The sequence below is a fragment of the Miniopterus natalensis genome, chromosome 4 (genome assembly GCF_054644295.1).
Source record: "Miniopterus natalensis isolate mMinNat1 chromosome 4, mMinNat1.hap1, whole genome shotgun sequence".
Taxonomy (NCBI): Eukaryota; Metazoa; Chordata; class Mammalia; order Chiroptera; family Miniopteridae; genus Miniopterus; species Miniopterus natalensis.
This window is the reverse complement of record NC_142084.1, coordinates 80,806,048-80,818,726: the sequence shown is the minus strand read 5'-3', so window position 1 is coordinate 80,818,726 and position 12,679 is coordinate 80,806,048. Positions and strand designations below refer to the sequence as shown.

At 42.0% G+C, this 12,679-nt stretch overlaps 1 protein-coding gene across 2 annotated transcripts in view; it reads right to left on the bottom strand.

Moving 5' to 3' along the window:
• Nucleotides 1-12,679, bottom strand: part of SLC36A1 (solute carrier family 36 member 1) — a 45,141-nt gene that overhangs the window by 26,715 nt on the left and 5,747 nt on the right. For both annotated transcript variants that reach the window (XM_016213890.2, XM_016213897.2), the window contains exons 2-5: nucleotides 6,964-7,111; nucleotides 2,288-2,378; nucleotides 885-973; nucleotides 376-471 (exon numbers count right to left, since the gene is read on the bottom strand). In XM_016213890.2, the coding sequence (XP_016069376.2) occupies nucleotides 376-471; nucleotides 885-973; nucleotides 2,288-2,378; nucleotides 6,964-7,106 (419 nt within the window). In that variant the 5' untranslated portion in view covers nucleotides 7,107-7,111. The remainder of the gene's footprint in view (nucleotides 1-375; nucleotides 472-884; nucleotides 974-2,287; nucleotides 2,379-6,963; nucleotides 7,112-12,679) is intronic.

The window sequence follows — 12,679 nt, the reverse complement described above, 5'->3', positions numbered from 1 at the left end:
CTCAGAGAATCCCCCCTCCCTATATCTAGAATTGTTTTGTACACTTATGAGAGAGTGCTTATACATATTTGTTGAACAATGAGGGAATTAAATGTAATCCCTGTTCACAGACTGTCAAAACTGGAACAACACCTATAGAGATCTTTCAGGCCAGGCCCCTTGTTTTACCAATGAGGAAACTGAGGCCCAGAGAAGGGAGGGGTCACACAGCCTAAGGTCACAGAGATTATCACTAAAAGTCTGAACTGGAACTCAAGTTCACTGACCCAAACAATGGTCTTTTCACTACGTACACTGTCTCCCACATCTCACCCCCCTATCGGAAGGCCTTACCACTGGGCAGCCACAGCCGCAATGAGAAAGGAAACCAGTTACCTTCCCCAGTGTGCGTGGTTCCGGAGCCAGGAGATAGGGCTGGATTCCAGTCCGTACATCACTGTCTCCCCATAGTCCACAAAGGGCTTGTTCAGTCTGGAAGGAGGGGAGGGAAAGAGGAAGGGCAGAGTGTGTGGGTTAGACAATGACAGAGCCAATGTAGCTCCCTGAGACCTGGGCAAGTTACCCACCTGTCACCCTGGAGATATCACTGAGTCCTGGGTCAAATGCTTTCAAGGATCAAAAGCAGCAAATCAATAGGATTGTTACTTTCACTATAATTAACAACCATCTGGTACAGTAATTTCAATGGGTAAATATTACAAAGCATATAAAATTGACATATGACACATGATGAAAAAGGACACAAAAATAACAGGGCAATGTTACCAGCAGCCACTTTCAGCTAGCATAAAAAATTTAGAGTGATCTGTGTAAGTGCTCACTTTCAGGTAATGAGACCTAAAAGGACAAACTGTCACTCAAGAGGCGGCTCAGAGGGTTCTCACCTGCGGCAGAAGTGGTGAGCACATTTCACCAGGATACTCATGCAGTGCACGGCCACGATGCCTATCACCAGCAGGCTGAGGGGACCCATCTGGGGACAGGTGTTGCAGGCAAGAGAGGGAGAGACAAGCAGGGAGAATTAGGAGTGAGCCAACAGAGACTAGATTTGCAAGTGATCACAACGCTATGCTACTAAGGCACTTTCCAATGACAAAAGTTCTGGCACAGCATTAGAAACAGAAATGTGAGCATGGAGATTAGCTCGGTGAGACAAGCATCATCTGAACCTTAGCATGTCTCCGAGAGAATTAATCTCGTGGAGAATGACACAAGATAAGGCTGTTCCAAGACTGTGGCCAATCAGTAGAACAGGAGGCTATTGTGACCGTTTGGGAAGAGATGGGTTAAGGGGTGTGGGGGGAGGGCAAAAGTTCTTTTAAGAGCAATATCAGCCTGGCTGGGCGTGGCTCAGCGGTTAAGCGTCCACCTAGGATCCAGGCGATCAGGGTTCGATTCCCGGTCAGGGCACATGCCCAGGTTGTGGGCTGCAGCCGATCAATGACTCTCTCATCACTGATGTTTCTATCTCTCTCTCTCCCTCTCCTTTCCTCTCTCTGAAATCAATAAAGATATATTTAAAAGAAAAAAGAAAAAAGAGCAATATCAGATCAAGAAAGAGAGCCCTTAGCTAAGGATAACCCACATCTCTGAGCTCTAACAAAAAACCGAATGGCTTTGGACAGGTAGTCTATGGGGGGCAAATCATAAAAGAAAAATATTCTCAGAGTTGGCCATCTAGAGATGGGGTGTGGAAGCATGAGTAGAAAATGGACAGACTTCTGCTATTAATTCATTAGTTAACATTACTGATAGAAACTGCCTGAGACACTCTAAGTACATTATTCCCACCAGAAAGTAAGCTCCCTGAGGGCAGGAATCTTTTTTTTAGTCACTGGGAGTATCCTAAGAGCCTAGAATAGTGCCTGAAACACAAAAGGCCCTCAATAGATCTCTTTAGATAAATGGACATCTGAATTTTGCTTTCTCTCAGCTGAATTTTTTTAAAGCTTCCCATTACAATGTTTTAAATAAAGTAAAAAACTTTTGCCTAGCCGGGTGTGGCTTAGCAGTTGAGAACTGACCTAGGATCCAGGAGATAGCGGTTCGATTCCCAGTCAGGGCACATGCCCAGGTTGTGGACTCGAGCCACAGTCGGGGCATGCAGGAGGCAGCCAATCAATGACTCTCTCATCATTGATGTTTCTATATCTCTCTCTCCCTCTCCCTTCCTCTCTCTGAAATCAATAAAGATATAGTAAAAAATAAAAATTAAAAAATAAAGTAAAAAAATCTACTATCTTCTGAAATTGTCATGAAACTTCCTTCTACCAATGCAGACCCTTACCAAGATGCCTGCATTTTTCACAGCCAGGGGCAGCCCTAGGAGTCCTGTGCCAATGTTGCCTTTTAACAGGTGGATCAAGGTCTGGAACCATCTGAAGTGGGAAGAAGTAGACAAGGGCATGTTAACAACAAGAGCTAACATTTATTATACACTTAGCACTGTCCTAAGTGCCTTCATGTTTTACTTCATTCAATTTCCCCAACAACCCTATGGGATATGTATTAACTTCATTTTATGGATGAGGAAACAAGTTGCCCAACGTCACACAGCTAGTAAAGAGTTTAACCAGGATTCAAACTCCAGTGGTCTGATCACCAAGTTCACTCTCCTAGCCATTGGGCTACAAGCTCTGCTCCCTGTGGCATCTCCGAGAGCTCCCTCTTTCTTAGAGATGAGACTAGAGGGATGGTAGGGTTCTCTCAAGGCACTCTGTCCTTTCCTAGTGTTTCTGGGCCTGGTTTTTACCACAGACCTGTCTACTGTAAAGAATCAGGTCCTATACTGTAACAGAGGATGACAAGCTTAACTGTGAAGAACAGACACTATTATCAGAGAACAGAGGAAATAAAAAAGAGAAACCCAAAACCCTTAACAGAAAGTTTTATGGAGGAAATTTTCATGCTTATGTGAATTCTCCTTGTGAACATATTCAAGTTTTTCTCCTATTAAAAAAAAAAGTTTTATGGAAAGTGAACAGAGTGTAAGTCATACAGTACCTCAACAAGCCACAGAGTCCTAGGATTGGAGAAGTCCTCTTCAGTCACCTAGTTTATCCTTCTGCCTTGAGGGCAGATTTTTCCCTCACCTACTATACAGACTGTCCCCCTCAGGGTACAACTGTAAGGCCTCTCGCACTTCCTCATTTATTTTTTCACTCAGTAAATTACTATCATGTGTAAAACATTGTGTTAATGTAGTGGCGGAAATAAGTAAGAATCAGATATGGACCTCAGTCTCTAGAAACTAATAATGTCTCAAGATAGAAAGATTCCAATCTGAAGAGGAGCCAGGAAAAATGCCCATGGAGAGGAGGCAAGTGAGGGCTCGGAAGAGAGAGATCTGAGCAGAGCCCAGCAAGACAGGAAGCATTTGTAAGTGCTGGTGAGGAAGGCAGGCCTGGGAACACTAGCCTAGAGAGAAACATGGGGCACCAACATGAAAGAGTGCATCAGTTTCGTGGTCACTCAGGTGGGGGTGAGGATGGGTAAGGAACTTCTACTTTTTCCCTAGGGAATGGGAACTCATCAAAGGCCTGATAGCAGAGGAGTGGCCTCATCTTCAGTATTTTCTAATTTTCGTTACTTCCAGAAGGTCATATACAGACAGTATGGCTTTCACCCAAATCACACACTCAAGATTTGGCCCCTGGCACTGTCTTAAAATTCTTCTGTACAAATAATCTAAATCCCTCCTAAATGATGCTTACACACATTTCTTCAAATCTGCAATTCAGGAGGAACAAAAGGCAAATATCACATATTATTTGACCATATCAGACTCATCTTTACCCTCTGGAAAGGAATTTTACTTTTGGTAACCCTTCTCCTTCTACCTCCAGGAAGAAAACTTCTCCAATTTCTTACTGTCCCCAAGCTTTTCAGGAACAATCAAGGATACTGCTTCAAGTCTAAAAACAAAAGGCTGAGTGCTCTTCAGGATTATTCTGAGGAAACAGCTTAAGGACCAGACGGCAAGGTTCCAGAAGTGACTCCATTATCAGCAGCCAGTGACCAGGAGAGTATGGGCAGGATGATGGGCCAATCAGATTTCTATCTTGGCAAAAGGAAGCACTGTACCAAACCCACTTGCCTCCCAGAGTCCTCCCCTAAATGCCTGAGCCGGGTTTCATGGGAGATTAGGTCTTTCCAGCCCTGGCTCTGCCACTAACTCCATATGATAATTCCCTTCCCTTCTCTGGGCCTGTTGTCTCATCTGTAGAGTGAGGGGATTAGACTAGGACAACATACTGTCCAAGGTCCCTTCAGCTCTGAACCACCAGGATTGTAGGCAACTGACCAAAATTACTCTTTTTACACAATGGTCCCAAACTGGGATTACCCAAAACCATGAGTATCATGAAATCAACTCCAAGGACTGCTAAGTCTTAACTGGGGGTGGGGGGTGGGGGGTGGGGGTGGAGAAGCCAAATAATATCTTAATAAGCCTGGCAAATCTTTGTGGTTCTGTTTATGCTCCAACTCAGTAGTTCTTATACTTTTTGGTCTCAGGATCCCTTAATATGCTTATAAATTATTGAGGATCCCAAATAGCTTTTGCTCATATGGATTATGACTGCTGATATATACTATATTACAAATTCAAGCCAAGAAACTGTACAAATATTTATGAATTTAAAATAAAGCCTATTACATGTTATTATAAATAAATAATAGATTTTTAATGAAAAGTAACTCTATTTTCCAGAAAATAAAATGTGAGAAGAATGGCACTATTTTACTTTTTTGCAACTTTCATGTTTTGCTTAATAGAATGCAGCTGGGTTTATCTACTTCTGCATTCACTCTGCTATGATATGTTGTTTTGGTTGAAGTATACAGAAAATCTGCCCTCACGCAGACATGTAGTTAGAAAAGGAAGGAGCATTTTAATAACCTCTTCAGAAAATTGTGGTAACTTTTCTTTGATACTACACCAAAACCCACCATGTGGTCGTTTCTTGGAAGTTAGTTGTAATGTGGAATCTGAACGTTTCATCCTCTATTACATTAAAACCCACTGGGGATTTTGCTCTTTGAATGATCTTTTACCCATGCACAATTTTCTAACATCATACTTTGTTCATTTGGAAGATATTGGTTCTCTGGGTTACACAGGTCTTCCATATGCTGACGTATTACTTTATATAATGTAAAAAATAATAATGATAACATGTATTAATATCATCATTGATCTCATCAGAAAATCTTTAAGTAGAGGAAAGCTGTCCAGGTCACAGTGCTGGATACAAGGTTTTTTTCTAATTTTGAAAGCTCAAATTTTATTGTGGGCAACAAATACTATTGACTATTTTTCTTAAGGTGACAGTCTCCTTATGATGGGACTGTGATACCTGCCATCACTTAGAGATGGGCTTTTGGGCCACCTACCTTGTATCACAATATGAGGGCAGGATGCCCCTCAGAATAAAGTATACCTTGGAAAATGTCCCAATAAAAAGCCCAAGGAAGGTATCTTCTGACTTGATCAATTTCCAACAAACAAGAGTAAGTAATGTGGGGTTGACTACTAGTTATAACCCAATGTGGAAAAAAAAAAGATACTCAAAATAGCTAACAGGCATGAATTAGCTTCAATACATATAAAACCTATTCTAAAGTTGCTAGCTGGTTGGTACTGAACCACAGAGATGTCCCTTTAAAAATGAAAATCTAGACCATATGGCAAACATTGCATGGACAAGTTAATGCCTGAGAACAAGGAGCAAAAACTGGAAGGGGAACTACAGAGAAAGAAACCTGGAAGAAATATTTCACAATAAGGAGTGTGACTTCTGAAGGGAAGCTATCACATGTCACTGGCTACATAGCTAGCAATGCAAGCAAATGGGGGAATCTATAAAAGCATGTCACACAATAAATACGCTGTAGAGGCTGAAGCTTTGTGAACAGAAATCAGCTAGTGGTGGACAAGGGCTAGTAATATGAACAGTCCAGATCCTCTGGCTCTATCCCAGTTCACCAGAGAAAGTGCCCTACACCAGGAGAGACTGCAGCCAGAGGGACCTTCATTAGTAATGACCTCCAAGAGAAGCTTCCATGGTCTCCTTGGGCAGTCACAGGGGACAGCATAAGTCTAGGACACAAAGGAGCCCTCAGTAAGTCATACCCAACGCACAAAGGAACACAAAAAGAGTGATAGCTCACCTTGAGGAATAAACAGAAGGACTGCAAAAGATGGGATGCTGGGATCCCAAGAAAATGTCAGGGGTCTGCTGAGATTGCAGATCTAGTCAGAGATTTCGATGGAACAGAAAATCCTTCTCTGAATTTTCTCATTTGAGTGGAGGGCACCAGACAGTAAGCATGGCTTCACAGTGAGGTCCTCAATTTTATCTTATTTTTAGGGAAACTGAGGCCCAAAGAGGGCTAAACTCAGCCCAGATGAGCCTTGGGGTTCAGTTTCCAGGGATGAAATGTAAGCCCTTCTTAGGGAATGCAAAGATGATCTCTTCTCTGTTAACCCCTTGATTTTTTTTAAGTGCAGAAGGAGTTATTCCTCCCTCTTCCCACTTTGTCAGCCAAATGAACTGGCTATTTGGTGACAGGGACAGGGGCCTGAGGGAGGCTTTGAAAAGGAGGCTTCCAATTGGGCTCAGAGGTATTTGAGGTTCTAGCATGGATGACCCATGGTTCTAAATCAAGAGAATGTTCTCTCTACAAGTTTTTATGTTCATGCTCTTAGCATGAGTTGGTCCAGCCTTCTAGGACCAACACAGCTGAAATGAACAAAATAAGAAACAGACTATAGAGTGGCAGGCAAGGAGCTCAAATCTCAGTACTATTAATGTCCCAACCTTTTTATATCTTATTTTCATCTATAAAGTGGGGGAACTGGTAAAATGGGGAGCAAAAATAACTCCAAGGAAGACTAAATTACTAATACAGAACTCAGGAACGGGAATCTCCCCCAGGAGGAGGGAAGAAACAGCTACTTACGTTGTGCTGCTGTTTTCCCCAAATCTCTGGTAGGAGCCTGAGGAAGAGAAGTTGTTCAGACCTTCAGATGGGCTCTCATCCGGGCTCACATCAGTGGAGCTGTAGTCAGGGTAGTCCTCATTCCGAAGTCTCTGTGTGGACATGGTAGCTGTGGGGACAGAGTCAGTGTTAAGACGTCCAGTGGCTGGGGCCTTTAGCTCCAAGCCTGGGGTGGGCTCTGAGGTAGAAGCAGCCATTGTCACAGTAGCTCAGTGACGGCTACACTATGGATTAAGTGCAATGTGAGTGATTTTTCATTTATGAAAACGAAAAAGGTGCAAAGTTCACATGGGCAGGCTGAGCTGACTCAGTTTTTACCTCTCAGCCTTCCCAGCTGGTGCCACACTCACATGTTTCTAAATTTGTCACAGCACACCTGGACAGAGCAGAGGTGAGACATACTTGGGAGGGGGAGGGGCAGATGCAAACAGACAATTCCAGGAAGCCTTCCCTGTTTCTTAGGTGGAGATTAACTATCCAACTATCCCTTCCTTTGAGCTAATTTCTTGGACCTTGAACAACAGTTAAATTGTGTCTATTTCCATCTTCCCCAAGAGCAAGTTCTCAGAGGATGGGAACCTGAATATTCTTAACTGTGTCCTATTTTTCCTCTGCATTCAGGAAACACCCTTCAGATCATCCAGTACTGCTCAAACTCCCCACCGGATCACAGAGCCACAAATTACTTTCTCTTTCTCTCTGCTATGACCTCTGGCCTATCCTATACTCTTTGGAGGTCATTAGTGACTCTCACCCCCCCTACCAAAGGACTCTTTTCTTGCAACCAAGCCTGAATACAGAGAAATGGCAGCTGAAAGCAGCACAAGGAAGATCAGGAGCATGAGAGGCGTTCACCACTGGCCCTTGTCTCAGTAGCTCCCCTCCACAATCCTGCTTCCTTTTTATTTTTACAGATTTGGCAATTTTTTAAAGATGGTGAAAGAAGAAACCCTTCCTGTTGTGTGCTGGGGAAGGATGGTGAGGGTGGTATCCCCTGGGTGGACTTCCTCGGTAATGGTACTACAGAAAAGAGAACAAAGGCTTCTCTAAATTACATAATAAGGATACACTTTGGGAGTCATACAGGCTCCAGAATCCTAGAGACTGTTGCTAAAACGGCCTTCGGAGGTCACTCCAACTGCTAATTTTACAGGTGAAGAATCAATCCCCCCAAAAGATGAAGAGGCCTGCTCTGCTACAGCCAGGTAGCAGCAAAACACTAAATGTATCTCCTGACACCTTGCCTGAATCTGAAAAAGACTCAACTTCCTATCCTCCAAGAATCTGCAACCAAGTGAGGAAAAAAAAGGTACATGAACATTAAAAATCCTTCTGATACTTGGTAGACTAGCACAACTGCCTACTTATAAGGGGCTCTCCCCAGCAAGTGGCTGGATGCCCACACTGAGTCTGATGTGCTATCTCAGAGACCTGGTGAGGAGACAGGACCTCTGAAGGCCATCACAACCCGTCATCTACCCGGCACCCAACAATAGCTGCCATAGGCTAGCTTTGTGCTGAGTGCTCCCACAGGTCCAGTCCCAGGGGACTTCTCAGAACTTGCCCCGACCCTGGCACGTGAGCGATGCAGGGTGGCCGTGTTTTCTCCCACCAACTGTAATGGAGATGGGACCCCATGTAATCTCACAAGGAAAGTGCTTGATAGAAAGCCAATAAAGGGCTTGGAAGTCCCTGAGAGGACCCTGCCAAACTTCACACCAGAGCAACTCTGCTAAATATCTAAGAGGGTGTCATTCACTCACATGCTGGAGGAATTCAAGAGAGTCATCTAGCTCTGGGGCAGTTGAGCTCATAAAGGGGCCTGAAAAAAAATTATGAAGTAATTGAAAGCTACTATTCAGGCAAAAGCAAGTAAGCTAGTTCCTATGTAATTTAGAAGACCTGGGTTCTAAGGTTGTCTCTATCACCAGTTTCCTTAGTAACTTGGAATAATTCTCTTTGTATGTTTCCTTTCCAAACCTGCAGAAAGGAAAAGGGGTGAACTAAAATTTCTCTCAGCAACTCTCTAGCTCTAATATTCTGGGGATCAACTAATGTAATTATTTATGCAAACAGCTAATTTCTACTCTCTTTCAATATATCAAAAGTGTCTGAAGAACAGGGCCTCCCAAGTGAATTCTACATGTTACTGAGGGAGAAGAGACAGTATACAATCCTTCCCCATCAACCAAGAAACCACTGTGTTGCTTACTTGGTACAGATGCTTAATTCATTTCAAACACTGTAAAAGTGCCTCTTTATATCGTGTATAAAAACTGAAGTTACCCACAGCAGACTGTTGCTAAGAAAACTGCTCCAAAGGAGGCTGACATCTATAGATCTAAAGTCCAAGAAACAACAGCAGGATGTGGCTTAGCAACTATTTGTTTCACTATGTGAATGTTGAAAAGGAAAAAAAATGCTACGTATGGGTTTTAGTTGATAACAGAAGTCAATGATACAATAATAGATACCAAATAAGCCAATGCACTAGGAGAGTGACCCCCAGGTAGACAATATATAACACTGTTCAGTTTTGTCATGTGTGGTATTCTGTTCCAGGTAGCACACTATAAAAGGCAACAGTGGCAAACTATGGTACAGCCAGGGGTCAGCAGCAGTTTTAAAACTGCTATTAAAAGCTGTCGTGCCCGGCTAGGCATGGCTCAGCAGTTAAGTGTCGACCTAGGATCCAGGTGATCCGGGTTCGATTCCTGGTCGGGGCACATGCCCGGGCTGCGGGCTCAATCAATGACTCTCTCATCATTGATGTTTCTATCTCTCTCCCTCTTCTTTCCTCTCTCTGAAATCAATAAAGATATATTAAAAAATAAATAAATAAATAAAAATTAAAAAAATAAAAGCTGTCGTATGGATAAGACTTGTTCCATGGGGCTTAAAAAATCAGTCAGAAATAGGATCAGTAGATGGAACATAAAGGGAGGCAGGTCTTTGGCTAGACATAAGGAAGAACCCACTATTAAAAGGAGTTATCCAGATGGGATAGTTTGCTCTGGGAAATAGTGTGTTTCCCATACCTGGAAAAGCCCAAGCAGAACCCTTCTCTGAGCTGTTAAGTAGGGAGTTAAGCACCACAGAGGGTGGGTGCTGCCACTCCCTGAAGTTCCTTCTGGCAACTAAGTCCCCCTCCTCTTGCTTTCTAGCTCTCCCCACTGAGTGCTAGCCTCCACCATTCACCGGTCGCTGGGCTCCCTTTGATGAAACCTGGTTTCCAAGTCTACTGCTGCAATTGCCAGTCCCTGCTATGTGAGAGGTTTTAAGAACAGAACCTGTTGACTGTCAAAATGAGGGGTTGTCATATGTGAGAGTTCAAGACAAGCTTGTCCTTCACATTCTTGAGGACAATGAACATTATGTGTGGCCCATTAACACAAAGTAAAAATCTCCATAAGATATTTGGATCCAAAAGAGTGAACTAAATAAGAAAAGGCTGCATGTTTGGTGGCAAATATATGTATGCGTGTGTGTGTATTTCTTCAAGTGTACACATTTAAATATAAACTGTATGTATAACCTTGATAAATTCTTTCTTTTCCTCATATAATTTTTTAGTTATCTATGTTCTCCTTCCTTTAAGTTTTTTCCCCACTTATTTCATGTCTACTCTTCCTTGAATCTACATAGTGCACATAATACTGATGTTTAGTTGTAATACAATGGTCCATCATTACATTAATATAATAATTTGTTTCACTAGCTCCCAATTGTTATATTTTTTTCAAATAGCTAGCTATAGCACAGCTAAAGAGAACTCATATGAATAGTTCTTAATTTACTTTTTTATCCTCACCTGAGGATATTTTTTCCATTGTTTTTCAGAGAGAGTGGAAGAGAGAGAGAAAGAGAGAAACATCGATGTCAGAGAGACACATCAGCTGGCTGCCTCCCCCTCACACACCAACCAGGGCCAGGGGTTGAGCCTGCAACTGAGATACATGCGCGTGGCTGAAATTGAACCCAGGACCCTTCAGTCCGCGGGCCAACGCTCTAACCACTGAGCCAAACTGGCTAGGGCTATAGTTCTTAACTTTTGAGTCATATCTTTGGTGTAGAACTAGGTGAACAGGCTCATATTATAGTTCTTACCATACAAATGACTGAACTCACCTACAGTGTCACATGACTATCATCCTGCCAATGTTGGATTTTATCATTTTTATTTTTGTTCTTTTAGATGAATGGGTGGCTCCTTATATTTGTTTCGTTTTCTATTTCTTTAATTTCCAGTGAAGACCACTGATAATAAAAGCTTTAGGAGCATCTTTCCCCCACCTATCAGATTGATACTTTTGAAAATACTAAAACACTCTCAAGATAGCTACTTAAGAATTTACTCATTGGAGTCTATTCCAAATTCAGTACAATAAACACGGTCAATTCCAACAAGGAGGGAGAATCCATTTATACGTGTTTGTAGATCTCTTTTAGGGAACATGGGAAGGTCGGGGAGGAGAAAGAAGAGGAGGGAGGAAGAGGCAGTACTAAAGTGTTAGCTTCAATACCAAAAGCTAAACAATACTTTTAAAGTAGGCCTGTGAACACAGAGGAAATTATCCTCTAAAAACTATCAGAACCATAGCCAGAAAGCAGGCTGACAGCTATTGGGGGGGCAGGGTGTGGAAGGATTGAGAAAAAACTCATGGACAATAGTGTGGGGACTGTGGGGGGTAGGGGGTGAAGGAGGGTATAGGGGGGATAAATGGTGATGAAAGGAGACTTGACTTGGGGTGGTGAACACACAATACAGTGTACAGATGATGTGTTTTGGAACTGTGTACCTGAAACCTGTATAATTTTGTTAATCAATGTCACCCCAATTATTCAATAAAAAGAAAAAAACTAGTAAGTTCAGCAAAGTTGCAGATACAAGGTCAATATACAAAAATCAGCTGTATGTCTATTCACTTGCAATGAACGATCTTAAAATGAAATTGAAAAAAGTTCCATTTACTATAGCATCAAAAAAAATGAAATACTTAGGAAGAAATTTAGCCAAGTAGGTATAAGACTTTTGCATGAAAACTACAAAACATTGTTGAAAGAAATTAAAGACCTAAATAAATGAAAAGAAGTCCCAATATTCATAGATTAGAAAATTTAATATTATTAAGATGGCAATACTCCCTAAATTGATCTACAGATTAATGGAATCCCTATCAAAATCCCAGCCGCCTTTTTGCAGAAATTGACAAACTGATTCTAAAATTCATACGTAATTCAAAGGACCAAGATCGATCAAAACAATTTCAGTAAAGAAGACAAAATTGGAGGACTTCTCGATTTCAAAACTTAGTACAAAGCTATAGTAACCAAGACAATACAGTACTGGTATAATGATAGACATTATAGATCAGTGAAATAAAACTAAGAGTCTCACATCTGTGGTGTTTTGGCAAGGATGCCAAGACAGTTCAATGGGGAAAGAAGAGCACCTTTTTAACAAATGGAGCTGGGACAACTGAATATTGGCATGCAAAAGAATAAAGTTGGAACTCTACCACACACCATATGCAAAAATTAAGTCAAAATGGATCAAAGACCTACATGTAGGAGCTAATACTATAAAACTCTTGGAAGAAAACAGGCATAAATCTTCATGACACTGGATTAAGTAATGGTTTCTCACATAGGACAGCAAAAGCAAAAAACAAAAATA